The 16,846-nt window shown below is 40.9% G+C and overlaps 1 protein-coding gene across 1 annotated transcript in view; it reads right to left on the minus strand.

The window, feature by feature from the left end:
• The window catches only part of timm44 (translocase of inner mitochondrial membrane 44 homolog (yeast)), an 80,442-nt gene that overhangs the window by 50,008 nt on the left and 13,588 nt on the right, over nt 1-16,846 (minus strand). Inside the window, exons 2-5 of the mRNA XM_080212700.1 lie at nt 8,871-8,981; nt 5,469-5,639; nt 5,305-5,385; nt 4,174-4,323 (exon numbers count right to left, since the gene is read on the minus strand). Coding sequence (XP_080068826.1) covers nt 4,174-4,323; nt 5,305-5,385; nt 5,469-5,639; nt 8,871-8,981 — 513 coding nt within the window. The remainder of the gene's footprint in view (nt 1-4,173; nt 4,324-5,304; nt 5,386-5,468; nt 5,640-8,870; nt 8,982-16,846) is intronic.

Here is a 16,846-nt window from a genome sequence, read left to right on the forward strand (position 1 = left end):
TGGACCACAATGTCTTCACCTTCAACAACCAGTTTTTCATCCAGACACACAGAACAGCCATGGGGACCAAATTCGCATCTCAATATGCCAACATCTTCATGCACAGGTTTGAACAAGACTTTTTCACCACACAGGATCTTCAATCAACGCTATACACTAGATACATCGATGACATTTTCTTCCTTTGGACTCATGGCGAACAGTCACTGCAACAACTATATGAGGACATCAACAAGTTCCATCCCACCATCAGACTCACCATGGACTACTCTCCGGGTTCAGTTACATTCTTGGACACACGCATCTCCATTAGGGACGGTCATCTCAGCACCTCACTGTACTGCAAGCTCACGGATAACCTCACAATGCTCCACTTCTCCAGCTTCCACCCTAAACACATTAAAGAAGCCATCCCCTACGGACAAGCCCTCCGTATACACAGGATCTGCTCAGATGAGGAGAATCGCAACAGACACCTCCAGATGCTGAAAGATGCCCTCATAAGAACAGGATATGGCGCTCAACTCATTGATCGACAGTTCCAACGCGCCACAGCCAAAAACCGCACCAACCTCCTCAAAAGACAAACACGGGACATGGTGGACAGAGTACCCTTCATTGTCCAGTACTTCCCCGGAGCAGAAAAGCTACGACATCTTCTCCAGAGTCTTCAACATCTCAATGATGAAGTCAAACATCTTGCCAAGGCAATCCCCACACCCCCATTTCTTGCCTTCAAACAACCGCACAACCTCAAACAGATCATTGTTCGCAGCAAACTACCCAGCCTTCAGGAGAACAATGACCACGACACCACACAACCCTGCCACAGCAACCTCTGTAAGACGTGCCGGATCATCGACACAGGTGCCATCATCTCACGTGAGAACACCATCCACCAAGTACGTGGTACATACTTTTGCAACTCGGCCAACGTTGTCTACCTGATACACTGCAGGAAAAGATGTCCCAAGGCTTGGTATGTTGGGGAGACCATGCAGACATTACAACAATGGATGAATGAACACCACTCGACAATCAGCAGGCAAGACTGTTCTCTTCCTGTTGGGGAACACTTCAGCGGTGATGAGCATTCGGCCTCTGATCTTCGGGCAAGTGGTCTCCAAGGCGGCCTTCACGACACACGACAGCGCAGAGTCACTGAACAGAAACTGATAGCCAAGTTCCGCACACGTGAGAACAGCCTCAAACGGGATCTTGGGTTCATGTCACACTATCTGTAACCCCCACAACTTGCCTGGACTTGCAAAATCTCACTAACTTTCCTGTCTGGAAACAATACACATCTCTTCAACCTGTGCTTGAAGCTCTCTCCACTCACATTGTCTGTACCTTTAAGATCTGATTAGCTGTAAAGACTCACATTCCAATCATTATGCATGTAAATTGAGTTTGTGTCTTTGTGCCCTGCCTGTGATCAGAACTCCCAGCCACCTGACGAAGGGACAGCCTGTTCCGAAAGCTTGCAGCATTTGCTACAAATAAACTTGTTGGACTTTAAGCTGGTGTTGTGGGATTTCTTTGTTTTACCCCAGTCCAACGCCAGCATCTCCACATCATGACTGTGGGAAGAAGCCACAGCACCCGAAAGAAACTCATGCAGATGCAGGAAGAACATGCACCCAAGGCCTGAATTGAACCTGGGTCGCTGGAGCTGTGAGGCATTAGTGCTAACTACTGTGCTACCATGCTGCCCACTATCCCTCACTACCAAGATCATGGGGGTTATTATTGACCAAAACTGAACTGGACTAGCCATATAAACACAGGCTGAGTAGGGTCAGAGGCTAGGAATCCAGCAGAGAGTAGCTCACCTCCTGACTCCAAGCCTGTCCACCATCTACAAGGCACAAATCAGGAAATGTAATGGAATGCTCCCCACTTGCCTGGATGAGTGCAGCTCCAGCAACACTCAAGAAGCTTGATATCACCCAGGACAAAGTGGCCTGCATTATTGTTACCCCTTCCACATTCAATCCCTACAGCACCGACAAACAGTGGCAGCCACGTGTCCCATCTACAAGATGCATTGCAGGAACTTACTAAGTTCTGTAAGCAGCACCTTCCAAACCCACAATCGCTACCATCTAGAAGGGCAAGAGCAGCAGATGCTTCGAAACACCATCACCTGGAGGTTGCCCTCCAAGACATCACCCTGACCTGCAAACATATTGCCCTTTCTTCAGTCACTGGGTCAAAATCCTGGAACACCCTCCCTAACACCACTATAGGTCTACCTGCAACACAGGGACTGCAATGGTTCATGAAAGCAGCTGCAGTGTGTGTGTGCATGAATGTTTGTGTCTGTGTGTGTTTATGTGTCTGATGGAAGATGTTCTGACCAGACTGCTGACAGGCCTCTATCTCTGTTTAATAAAGACTTGCTTAAAGACAAACCATATCAGCTTTAGGAGTTTGTCAACATGATACAGTTCAGTACATTTTAACACACTTACAATAACATCCATCAGGGATATGACAAAGAGTTAAGTTGCAAAAAAATGTACTAGTCCTAATGTAACACGGCCTGTAGCACCTTTGGAAATAAAGCAAACTTGACAGCTATTCTACAACTAGTTATTATCTGTACTCACATTCTGTGAACATTGTTTTTTTTAGGGCAATTCTTCATTAGGATGAGTTAACTGGCATGTAGACACTACAAACTCACAACACATTTTATTGTATAACTTCATTTCAATTTGCAATCTGTGACAAGACTTTAAATGTAACTATTCAACCGGCAGCATGAGTCCACACACCACTATCTCAGCCCAATCCTTATTGCACTTCTTATTCATTGGCTTGTTGTGTTTGAGCTCCTGAAGGTTTGGAGCTGGTTGTACTTCGTGCTGTTGACCCATGAATGGGCAAATCTTAAATTAGAACAAGTTTTGTTAATACCTGTAACCTGAAAAGATAGATTTAAACTTTGTATGCGGCAATATATGGCCCATGAAGGTGCAAGTGGTAGGCAGATTACTCAAACATGTTTTTATGACACACCTTCACATATTGCAGAGTAATGCCCTACATGGCTTCATATCATGAATGGCAGTCACTGATGTTATGCAGGTAAATTTACAGGCACTATTGCTCACAACTATGTCTTTTTTTTAATTCATTTGTAGGACTTGGTTGTCGCTGGTTGGCCAGCATTTAATTGCCCACCCCTAGTTGCCCAAGGGCAGTTGAGAGTCAACCACATTGCTGTGGCTCTGGAGTCATATGTAGTTAGAAGTCTCACAACATCAGGTTAAAGTCCAACAGGTTTATCTGGTAGCACAAGCCACTAGCTTTCGGAGCGCTGCCCCTTCATCAGGTGAGTGAGAGTTCTGTTCACAAACAGGGCATATAAAGACACAAACTCAATTTACTCAATAATGGTTGGAATACAAGTCTTTACAGGTAATCAAGTCATAAAGGTACAGACAATGTGAGCGGAGAGAGGGTTAAGCACAGGTTAAAGAGATGTGTATTGTCTCCAGCCAGGACAGTTAGTGAGATTTTTTTAAGCCCAGGCAAGTTGTAGGGGTTACAGATAGTGTGACATGAACCCAAGATCCCTGTTGAGGTCGTCCTCATCTGTGCTGAACTTGGCTATCTGCTCAGCGACTCTGTGTTGTCATATGTCGTGAAGGCGGCCTTGGAGAATGCTTACCCAAAGATCAGAGGCCCAATGCCCGTGACCGCTGAAGTGTTCCCCTACAGGAAGAGAACACTCTTGCCTGGTAAAGCTATTGGCTTGTGCTACCAAATAAACCTGTTGGACTTTAACCTGGTGTTGTGAGACCTCTTACTGTGTTTACCCCAGTCCAACGCTAGCAACTCCACGTCATGTCACATGTAGGCCAGACCAGGTAAGGACGGCAGACTTGCTTCCCTAAAGGACTTTAATGAACCAGATGGATTTTTCTGAGAATTGACAATGGTTTCATGGTCATCAGTACATTCTTAATTCCAGATATTTTTTATTGAATTCAAATTCTACCATTTGCTGTGGCGGGATTTGAACCCAGGTCCCTAGAACATTAGCTGAGTTTCTGGTGTAATAGTCTAGTGATAATACCACTAGGTCATCACCTCCCCGCTCTCACACACAGGCAAATGAGAGTCAAATCCATGTAATCTGCTTTAAGTAGTGTTACATACCTGAGATATTGCTTTGAAGGCAGTGGTTTTGCCAATCTTTTCCCCACTCTTGCTGACTGATTCTGCAGACTGCTTAGCTGATTTTGCTGCTTCTTCCACTCCTTCCCTTATTTTCTTACCAATATCCGATTTACCAACTTCATCTAGACTCTGCAGTATAAAAAAAAGCACATAAACATGCTTAAAAACAAATGTTCGTATTGCATTATTGCTATCAGATACACTGAAAGTTAAGTGAGAAATTCTCTTCCCAGTTATAACTCTTCCTGAGCTGCAGTCCCATGGGTGTTGGTAGCCTTTTTGATATCTCAGCCAAGCGTTCATTCTAGGCAGCATCAGCACTCTATTTGACTGTGAATCATATTACGGCCAAGACTGCTCTGCCCTCATCTGACGTCCATGCCCTTGCACTTTTTAGCATGAATCAGAACAATGATCTAAGCTTATTTTCCCCAATTCTAACTCAGGGTCGTTGTGGACAATTACACCACCACCATGCTGATCCAACAGGGATTGCCCAGAAGGAGTGGTCACAAAAAAAAATCATTTTTGTTCTGCTTGGCTTAGCTTTTGATCCACACTCTCTCTCTACATATTTAGTGATTTAAATTTGAATTTACACAACTATTAAGTATCCTTTTTAATATTTAACTTGCTCTGTACTCATTTAAAATAGGGCTGAGACTCACATATTCTTAAAATCACTCCCTAACTATTCTAGATACATTGTTCTGAATGCCAAACAGAAGACTGTAATTAGATAGCTTCACTGGGAGCAACTAGATCAAACAAATAAGGTGAAAGATCAGTTGACGGTCATAATCCTACATCATCTGAATAAATAATTCATTAGGCATCACCGGGAGCTGAACATCACTAGAGCAAGCACAGAGTTGGCTGTACTGGAAGGGCTGAACACACCAGACTAACATAACTAAGAAGAACTCCGTCAGCAAAGGGTCAAGCCTTCTGTACAGTCCTTAACGGAGCTGAGGGAAAACTCGTGCCACATTATCAGCTACAATGAAGATGAAGGAATCCAATCTTATGAATGTTTTATTTGTAAAGAAGGAATTGAGAAAAATGACTTTCTAATGTAATGTTTCTGGTATGCGCATGAGCCGGACTCACCTCTTTAACAGTTTCTGAAAACTCTTCCAACTTCTTCTTAAGAACTTCGGAAGTTTTGACCGTTTCAGATTCGATGGTTTTCTGAAAAATAAGTGCATTGTTTAATCTTCATAACATTACAAATTTGTGGCCTAACAACTGGGAAACTTAAATTAAAAACTTACATATTTTTTCCTTGCTCTCTGCAGAGCCTCTGATTCTTCTAACCTTTTAGCTTCATCTCGAAATTTCTTAATGCTATCCTTCATTTCTTTGTTTTTTGCTAGTTCCTGTTTGATATTGTCTAATAAACCGGAGAGAAAACCTTTCTTTCCTTCTGATGCATAATATCGAACCTATTGAGAAATAAGTGAGAACATTTAAAGCAAACTCAGCAAACCTGGCTTTGTAAATCTATCAGTGCATTGTTACTCAGCCTTCCCATAGATGGCTCTTCATTTCACTGTCATCTCCGAAAGGCAAATACTCAACAGTGTATTGTAAGGATGGTGATGAAGCATAGGATTAAAGCATAAGGATGTTGCCATTTGTCGTGTATTTATATTAGTAATGTCCAATCACCAGCAATAACAGAGTACAGGCAAATAATTACTATTACAGAGGAAAACCTTCCAATCAGTGCAGACAGACCACCACAGAGATAAACTGAGAATAAAAACTCAAGTTTATGCAAGCATCTAGTACATATTTATTAGCCTTGGATTAAATACAGCCCAGATTCTCCAGATTCACTAGGACTTAGAAAGATTGCCTAGAATTGGTTTGTATTCTTTCCAATTTAGAATTTTCAGGAGTAATCCAACTGAGAAATGCAAGATTGTAAGGAACAGAGGAAGCAAATACAAAGAAGCTATTTTGGGTAGCAGGTGAAATCCAGAACAAAACGCCACAATCTTAAAGTTAGAATCTGAACTTACATGAGTGAAATTAGGCTCCAACATTTTCACTCAAAGGGTAGTTAAAATGTGCAATTCTTTCATCCAAATAGCTGTGAATGCTGGATCAATTGAAACTTTTAACACTGAGATTCATATTTTTATTAGGTAAGGGTGACAAGAACATAGTCAAAAATGGATAAATGGAATTAAGGTACAGATCAACCATGATCAAACTGAACAGGCTCAAGGGGCAGATGGGCATACTATAAAAATAGAACATTAAAACAGCAAAAAATGAGCAAAAGATTAATAGGAGAAAAATCAGAGCATTAAAGAAAGCCTTTAGAAATATAAAGACAGTTTATAAAGACAGTTAGAGTTTCTAGAGATATTTTAAAAAGAAAATAGCTAAAAAAAAAACATTTGTCCTAAAGTAAGTGAGTCTGGGGAGCTAATAATGAAAAATAAGGAGATGACAGATGAATTCAACTGGTATTTTGCAGCGGTCCTCATTATAGAGAACTAAGTCCCAGAAATAGCTGTAAGTCAGAAACTGGAAGGAAGGGAGGAACTTTACAACTTGAAGAAAATTACAATCAACAGGGAAGTGGTACTTAGCAAATTGTCAGAACCATGAATGACAAGTCCCCAGGTTCTGATGGATTTCGTCTTTGGGTCTTCAAAGAAGTTGGTTTTACTTTTCCAAAATTTCCTAACTTATAAACTATAAACTAAATTTCCTAGATTATAAACTAGCAACGGTAACTCTTTGATACAGGCCAGTTCGCTTAACATCTGCTATTGGGAAAATGTTGTAACAGGGCACTTAGATAAATTCAAGGCAATCAGGGAGCGTCAACATGGTTTTGTGAAAGAGAAAGTATGTTTAATGAATCTCTATCGGAATTTTTTGAAGAAGTAACATGAGCCATGGATAAAGGGAAACCAGTAGATGTGCTTTCAGAGGGCATTTGATAAGGTGCCATATCAAAGGTTATTGTGGAAAATAAAAGCTCAAGATGTACGGGCTTATTGGCATAAATTAAACATTGACTAGGTGACAGAAAACAGACAGCAGGCATAAATAGGTCGTTTTCTGGTGGGTAAAATGTAACAAGTGGTGCGCTACAGGGATCAGTGGTAGGGCCTTAACCCTTTCCAATTTATATCAATGATTTGGATGCAGGGACTGAGGATATGATTACTACTGATCACGCAAAGATTGGTAGGAAATTAAGTCGTGAAAAGGGCATAAGGAATACCAATTAATACAGTATGGTTAAATGGGTGAACAAAGATCTGGAAAATAGGCAATAATCTGGGAAAACGCGAAATTGTCCATTTTGGCAGGAAGAATAAAAAAGCATTTTATCTCATTGGTGCGAGATTGCAGAACTGGATGCAGAGAAATCTGGATGTCCTAGTACATGAATCACAAAAGCTAAGTATGCAGATTCAGAATGTAATTAGGAAAGCTAGTACAATATTAGCTCTTGCCAGGGGGAGTGAATGTAAGAGTAGAGAGAATAAGCTTCAATTTACAAGGTAATGGTGAGGACACATCCGAAGTACTATGGAGAGTATGGGTCTCCTTGTTTAAGGAGTGATCTAAATACTTTTGAAGCATTTCAGAAAAGGTTTACAACACCAGTATCTGGAATAGGCAGGTTCTCTAATACTGGAGATTAGAAGACTAAGAGATGACTTGATTGAAACATCCTGTAGAAACTTAACAGGATGGAAGTGGAAAGATTGGTTTTCTTTGCGGAATAATCTAGAACTAGAGGTCACTGGTTAAAAATAAGAGGCTACCTATTTAAGACAGAGATAAGGAGAAATTCTCTTCCCTCAGAGGGTCGGGGTTCTTTGGAATTCACTTCTCAAAGCAGAGGTAGACAGGTTCTTGATAAGTAAGTGGGAGAAAGATTATCTGGGGCAGGCAGGAATGTACGGTTTAGGTTCATATTAGATCAGCCATGATCTTACTGAATGGCAAAGCTGTCTCGAAGGGCTAAGTGGCCTAATCCTGCTTCTAATTCATATGTATGCTTGTGTAACTGCTCCTATGCTCCCATTATGTTGGCAGAAAACCATCTGCAATGTTGGAGGTAAACCATCCAGTTAGTGACATTTAGTGGTTAGCATAGCTGTCTTACAGCTCCAGGGACAGGGTTCAATTCCCGCCTTCGGCAACTGTTGGTGTGGAGTTTGCATGTTCTCCTTGCATCTGCGTGGGTTTCCTCCAAGTGCTCCAGTTTCCTCCCACACTCCAAAAATGTGTGGATTAGGTTGATTGGTCATGCTAAATAGCCCATTACTGTCAGGGGGATCAGCAGGGATTAGGAACTGGGTGGGATTGTTGACGATGCATGCTCAATGGGACGAATGGCCTCTTTCTGCACTGTACGAATTCTATGACAGCAAGGCATCTGTATCGTAGCAGCAAGCCATTACCAAAGTGCAGGAAAAACATCACCAAATTGGAGACTAGCCATTATAGAAGAATAAGAAAACCCGAGAGCCAGTTTCCTTCTCATCTCTACATTCCAGGAGACATTATTGAGGCAACAGAAAGTCCAGTGACTCAGTGAGAAGAGCAACAAATCAACAATCACAAGAGGCATCTCTCAATTTGGGTGACAATGTAAATAAAATGTATGTTTCTCTTGCCAGAACTATTTCTGTTACCTGACACTGGCCTATAGATGAACGGTTGCATATCCTGTATACATGAATTCTGTTGAGTGCTGGAACTTGAGACCTTGTCGACAAAAGATGGATACTTCTTGCAAGACATATCTGTGGAAAGATGTATGATAAATATTAATTAGTAAGAACTTGCATTTATTTAACATCTCATCATATCTCTCAGCCCACACAAAAGTGCTTCACATAAAATGCATGACTTTGAGCCTATAGTTAGTGCTTTTGTGTGTGCAATGTATCACAAACTGCAATCCTATCAATGGCAAATTAATCTAGATATCTTAGCTTAGTTGAAAAATAACATACTGGGCACAGAACTCTCCTTCTTGTGAAGTGTCATAGATGAGGCAAGCCAGAAAATAACACACATTTGCAAAGGACCTACCAAGTATTATGTTAAAATGTCTCAAATGCTTTGCAATTTATTTATTTCATCCAGGTACAGTGACCCTTGTTCTGTATGTGAATGCCACAATCATTTTGTACCATAAACACCCCACAAATAGTCACTTTAGAAAAATTATTAAAATCTTTCACATGTTTTCTGGCTACCTGATTCAACTTCTTCAAATATCTACACATTGGTGGCTTTGAGTTTTTTTTAGAATTAGTCAATGAAATGAGTTAGTCTAGACTGTGGCACCAAATCTAATAGGATTGGTCCTGTTAGGTACCATTGTTGTGAATGTCTCACCAAATAAATAAAACAATGCAGCCAGGAAAGGTACAGGATGGTCATCGAGTCATACAGTACAGAAGAGGCTGTTCAGCCCATCAGGTCTGCACTGACAAAACTATACTAAATCTACACCAATCCCACTTTCTACATGGTCAATATCCTTGAATGTTATGATATTTCAACTGTTCATCCATGTACTTTTTAAAGCTTCCGCCTTGACCACCCTCCCAGGCAGTGTATTCCAGGCTCCCAACATCCTCTGGATGAAAAATCTTTTCCTCAGATTCCCTCACCTTAAAATTATGCCCCTTAGCTGCTTCCTATTCATCCTGTCCCTACTCCTCATGATCTTATACACCTCAATCCGGTCCTTCATCAGGTTTCATTAGTAATGGTAATCAGGAATGTCATCAGGTACTATTCCTCATGATCCTGATGTATTAATTCAAATGGCCAATTATTTCAAACCTGAATTAACTTATTTAAATTTGCTGTGCAGAAACAATTAGAAAGGAAAGGACAAATCAATCCTAAAAACTTATTTTTTGCTAGTTTTCTCTGCTCTCGAGGTTAGTTGGAGTACTGTCCCATGGTGTTAGCTGCTCATTATTCAGGCGAACCTGGATTGCAAGTGCTGGCAATGATTTGATTCTCACAACACCAGGTTAAAGTCCAACAGGTTTATTTGGTAGTAAATGCCACTAGCTTTCGGAGCGCTATCCTTTCATCAGGTAAATGGGGAGTTCTGATCACATCAGTGCATATACAGGCACACACAGTTTACAGAATACTGATTAGAATGCAAGTCTTTACAGCTAATCAAGTCTTAAAGGTGCAGACAATGTGAGGGGCGATAGCAGTAAGCATAGGTTAAAGAGATGTGTATTGTCTCCAGACAGGAGATGTTGCAAGTTCAGGTAAGTCATGGGGGTTACAGATAGAGTGACATGACCCAAGATCCCGGTTGAGGCCGTCCTCACGAGCTCTGTTCTTTTAATCTAAATGGTAGTATGGCATTAGGTATTAATGTTAGGCAATTAACTAACATTAATTACCTAACACTAGACCCCCAATACTGAATGCATGTTTTACTAACTTGAAGTTTAATCAGTGGTTATCACTGCTGCCTCACAGCACCAGGGACGCTGGCTCAATTCCCAGCTTGGGTCACTGTCTGTGTGGAGTTTGCACATTCTTCCCACATCTGCGTGAGTTTCCTCTGGGTGTTTCGGTTTCCTCCCACAGTCCGAAAGACGTGCTGGTTAGGTGCATTGGCATGCTAAATTCTCCCTCAGTGTGCCCGAACAGGGACCAGAGTGTGACAACTAGGGGATTTTCACAGTAACTTAATTGCAGTGTTAATGTAAATCTACTTGTGACACTAATAAACAAACTTTAAAAACTTTTGTTAAAAGCAAGAGAAAAGGAATGCTCAAAATCTGGAGTTAGAAACAGAAAATGTTACAAATACATTATAGGACAACTGGCAATGCAAGACAGGTTATCATTTTCAGTGGGGCCCTTGCAGAAACCCTCAGCTATATTTCCTTTCAAATACTGATTTTTATCCGATTTATTTTTTGAGTTAATTTCAATTGAATTCACACGTTCAGTTTCTGACCTCTTAATTTTGAAATCATATCCGTAAACTCTATTTGGCCTAATTTACTTCAAAGTCTTTCCATTGTTTGATCTTTCACCATTTAAAAAAATCTAATCATGAATTATCTAACCTGTTTGTAAACTTTTTTTTTACTGTAACAAAGCAATCAAACTCTGCAAAATAACTGCTTCTGTCTCCCAAACTTGTCCAATTCATCAATGTCACTTTGGAAATTTGGTGAGCAAAGCCAAATGCAATTTTCTAAATGCAGTTGACACTAATGGATTAGAAATGCTAGGCAGCACATGTCCAGACTCCACAATCCAGACAGAAAACCTCGACATTTAATCACTTTCTTTCGGATTATGTCAGTGCTCCAAAATTTTCAATAATTGATTTATTCTGAGAGCCTCACCAAACTCATCAATGTACTGAGCAAAATAATATAGCACATTGAGACACCATATTTCGTAATTAAAAGAAAGCATTTGAACCATTCAGTTTTCATCCTGCTCTGTAAAGCCACATCAGTTGTCATTGAATTCATTGACCATAAACATGCTATAGTTAACATTTCAGGTGATGTAATACATTTTTGTAGTGGCCAGATACTCCACTATAGGATGTGTTGAATCAAAGTTTTTTAAAGTTTATTTATTAGTGTCACAAGTAGGCTTACATTAACACTGCAATGAAGTTACTGTGAAAATCCCCTAGTCCCCACACTCCAACACCGATGCACCTAACCAGAACGTCTTTCGAACAGTGGGAGGAAACTGGAGCACCCGGAGGAAACCCACGCAGAAACGGGGAGAATGCGCAGACTCCATACAGACAGTGACCCAAGCCAGGAATCAAACCCAGGTCTTGGCACTGTGAGGCAGCAGTGGTAATCACTGTGCCACCCCTCAACATCATACTACTGGAAACAAGCTTACTCATAATGGTCAGTAAGAGCAAGTCACGCTAGTCATAGGCTGGCCTTAGCATCGGAAGTCAAGGAAAGAGACATCAATTTCCTGCTCTGATTGAGAAAGTGCTTATTTGAGCAGCAAAAGTGGGCAAGATCAAGTTCGGATCTAGGGATGGCATGGAGATATAGTGCTCTGATTTCCTCAGACAGTCCAAAAATGTGTGGGTTTGATTGATTGGCCATGCTAAATTACCCCTCAGTGTTCAGGGTAACAGGGTAAATATGTGGAGTTACAGCAATAGGGCTTGGTGCAGGCTCGATGGGCCGAATAGCCTCCTTTTGCACTGTAGGGATTCCACGATTTTAATGCTTTCACTATCATTCAAACTGAAATATCTGTTAATACTCATCATCTGGTTCAGGTGCAGCCAGTTGGGCTGGAACCAACTGTGGGACCATATTGCAAGATCCCTCATTACCTTCAGTGGAGGAGCAGAGTGAAATATCTGCGCTCATCTAATTCCGAACCCTTGAACACCCCAATTTTAATCACTCCAATGTTAGGTGTGTCTTCAGCTACCTCAGCCTGAAGACCTGGAATTCTATCCCTACTCCACTCTCCAGTCAACTTTACTTTCCTCTTTCCCCTAATTCTTTGGCCAAGTCTTTGATCATCTGACTGGATATCCCCTTATGTGGCTCAGTGTCAAATTTTGTTTAATAATGCTCCTGTGAAACACTCTGGGATGTTTTAATACATTCAAAGTGGTGTTGGTACTGGACTTAATTAGCAAGAAAGTAAATCTCCCATGGTGCTGCTTGCCAGGTTGAACAATAATCATTTCCCCGCAACTGAAGCGTCACACCATGTTAGGTGCACGAACTGTTCTTTGCTCAGGCAGAGCTATACTCAACATAGCTGGGTCCTTATAAGAGAAGACCTGCCATTCGGAAATCATCTGGAGGTTATTTCTTGATTATAAAGGATATTTGCAGATTGGCTGGTGGGTGCTGGTAAATTGCTGTCCCAGATCAGAGGAAACCAGCATGAAAATTAACAACCTATCCTGGTTATTCCACCTTGAAATGGATGTCAAGATGTAACGTTCAAAACTTTTGCATGTATAGAGTTTGGGCATGAACATACCAGCTTGCCACGCCTGGTTTCTCAACCCTTGTGATCTTGCCAGCACAGCTTTGCCAGCGAAATCAGTCTCAAGCCCAGAAAGGGGGCAAAAGCTGATTTCAATATTAATGGCATGTTTTACATGTCATTAAAAAGCCTAGAACGCTATCGCCTGGGCTCGCTTACCTTAATCCCCTTGCCGGTCAAGGTCCTCACCAGTGAGGATCGCAGATGGGCCCCACCAGCAAGGACCAGATGTGATGGCCTTGCCAGTGGACACTGAAGCCCCCTCTTCCCCCCACGACTCCAGGGGTAGGGCAGAGCAGTGCTCATGGAGCACAGCCTGACAAGGGGATGTCCATGGAGGAAGGAGTGATAATGGGGGAACACTGCCATGGCAGCGGAGAGAGGTAACAGAAAGCTCAGAATGTTACGTAGACAGTGTACTGGGAGATTGGGGCACTAATGCAATGGCATCCCTAGAGCTCAGCAGCCAGATTCACAAGTGAGCTGAGGCTGCAAGAACTCCCCACACCATTCTCTTGCCTGTTAGACACTTTGAATTTTTTTCACGAAATTCCACACTTAGTCTCTGATGACATTCCTGAGAGGAAAGTAATTGCTGTTTTATTTCCTGAACACATGATCTAGTGCAAGGGTAAGTAACCTTTTCTACCTGAAGACCCAATTGTCTAAGATAAAAACTACTGGGAGTTACAAGATGAAAATTCAACATTTTTAAACCAAATAATAGGCTAATCAACTAGTGCCTCTGGTAAAATATATAATTTTTTAAATATATAGACACACACATACACATAATATATAGATATATAATGATAAAAAGCACACATTGAATTACTGTACCAAAACAAAATTAAAGCTAACTTTGAATTATTGCGATTTTGGCATTATTTTTTAAAAATAATTTTGTCAGTAAAGTTAAAGAAAGATTGTTTTTTGACTATTGATTTCCAGGTTAAACGTGGCTTTTAAATATGAGGAGAGGTTGAATAAACTAGGATTATTTTCACTAGAAAGACTGAGGCTGAGAGGAGATCTAATAGAGATCTGCAAAATTATGAAAGGCATAGATAGGGTGAATAGTCAGGCTTTTTCCTAGGGTCAATTATAGGACAGGCAAAGCGAGGGGGGCAAGTTTAAGGAAGACATGCAAGGGAAATTTTTCACGCAAAGTGATGGGTGCCAGAGGAGGCAGTGGAAGCAGGCATATTAGCATCTGGATGGGTATATAAAAAGAGGGAATACAGGGGTACAGACCAAGTAAAGGCAGAAGATTTTTTTAGTTTAGCTAGTTCATCATGATTGGCACGGGTTTGGAGGGCTGAAAGGCCTATTCCTGTGCTGTACTTCATTTATTCTAATAGCATATTGAGAATTTATCATCACAACTACAATAGAAATAATAACAGTCACAACCATAAAACCTGTTCCTTAAACCAAAGGCGTTATGTGTAACCCTGGTGTAGTTATGAGCAGGTTTATTTAGAGCATAATGGTGTTTTTCGTTAAAATAATCATTTGAAACCCTATAGTGCAGCATAACAATTAGCTTTTTATCCCAAAACAAGAAACTTTTTATTGTTCACAATTTAATTTTCTAGGCTTTTCTCATGCTAACGTAATCAACCAGAAAAGGTTGAGAGCCGCAAATGAGATGTTTGTGAACCACATGTGGCTCAGGTCCCTGATCTAGACTGACACTCCAGTGCTTTAATCTGTGCCTGCTGCACTCTCAGATAGTCACCAAAAAAATCATGATGTTATTTGCTTTTTGCAGTAGCAAAGACTGAGATTTTATCAGGCATAAAAATGACAATGTTTCAGGGACTACAAACACAGCTCTAGTCCAGCATGTCCCCAGCATAGAAAATATTTGCAGGAAAGCAGATTCAAACCACTAGCTCTAGAAATGAAGTACTATGACAGCCACAGGTCCCAAAGTGTAAGCTTTGTGGAGGTAGATATTATCACAGTAAGATCAGTATATTTAAGGCACTTCAATGATTTATTTGAAAATTAGATTTTTCTGATATTCGTTTGACATTAACTAGGGTACAAAACACATGTTCCTATAAGCTTAAAATATTAACACACAGAATTCATGAATAAATCATAGAATCCCACATTGCAGGAGGAGGCCATTCAGTCCATCAAATCTACACTGACCGCAATCCCACCCAGGCCCTATCTTCATAACCAGGCATTTACCCTAGCTAGTCCCCCTAACACAAAAGGGGCAATATAGCATGGCCAAGCCACCTAACCCTATCTTTGGACCGTGGGAGGAAACCGGAGCACCCGGAGGAAACCCACAAACTCCACACAGAGATCCAAGGTGGGAATCAAACTTGAGTCCCTGATGCTGTGAGGCAGCAGTGCTAATGATTCTTAACGACTAACCTTACATTAACTATATAGGACTAAGGAAAATCACAAGATACATAGAAAATGTACTGCAAATCACAGCTTACAAGTCTATCCCATCTTTTCAATGTCAAAAATCATACTTTTACATATACTTGTCATACAAGTCGACCCCCCTTCCAGCTGTGAAATGCTACACTTGCATAATAATCAGCTTAAGTTTTTCATCCCAGAAATACACACCATGCTTACCTAATGCTGAGATCAAGCAGGCTATAAGACTGTATTGTGAAGATGATGTGCAGGAGTTTAAGGTATACACAGCAGACTGTACATGGCATGGCAACTGACAAACAGAAATGGGTCCTCAAGGTAAGGGAATGAAGTACAAAGATGTTTCCATGCTAAAATTCATAACATTTACTAACTCGTCAAATAGCTACGCTGCAGCAAGGGAGTTTGGTGTTGGTGAAAAACTGGTGCAAGAATGGAAGGAGAAATCAATACTGAAGAAGATAGAAACATAGAAAATAGAGGTAGGTGTGGGCCATTTGGCCCTTTAAGATGCCCAAGACCAAATGCACTATCAGAATAGAGACCAGATACTGGCCTGATCTCGCGAAGTGCGTATCAGAATGCGTCTTTGACAATTATTGGAATGGTAATATCATCACCAGAGATGCAATTCTTTATGATGCACTTAAATGGAGCAAATCAAACCCAGTCCGGCAGAGTTCAGACCAACAGCTTGTTGGGTAAACCAATAGATGTAGCCATTTTATGGAACAAAGCAACCTAGTGTTGCAGCAGCAGACCAAGATTGCTTAGATTACCAAAATACCTTGATGTAAAAATGACCAGTTTTCTGTGATTCATCATCGGACAGAGGCCAAAATGCGAGAATCCATTAAGTCATTTTAGCAACATGGATGAAACACCTGCAACTTTCTATACGCCCTGCAGCCAAATTCTGAAGTTGAAAAGTTAAAAAAAATTTCAATAAAAACAACAGGACATGAGAAGACAAGGTTCACACTGGGACCAGCATGCTTTTTTGACAATGAACTTGAAGTCTATGGTAATTTGCAACTGTAAAACCATGTCAAAAACCAAGTTACCTCCAGGAGTTTTGTGCACATATACAATAGTTGGATGGATGAGGATAGAGTGGAATTTTTGATCTATAATGTATGAAACTGGGAACCCCATGGCCTATGAAAAGAATACAGCTTATTTGTGTGAGACATGT

The sequence above is a fragment of the Carcharhinus amblyrhynchos genome, chromosome 26, assembly GCF_965287045.1.
Source record: "Carcharhinus amblyrhynchos chromosome 26, sCarAmb.v2.hapA, whole genome shotgun sequence".
In the NCBI taxonomy this organism is placed as follows: Eukaryota; Metazoa; Chordata; class Chondrichthyes; order Carcharhiniformes; family Carcharhinidae; genus Carcharhinus; species Carcharhinus amblyrhynchos.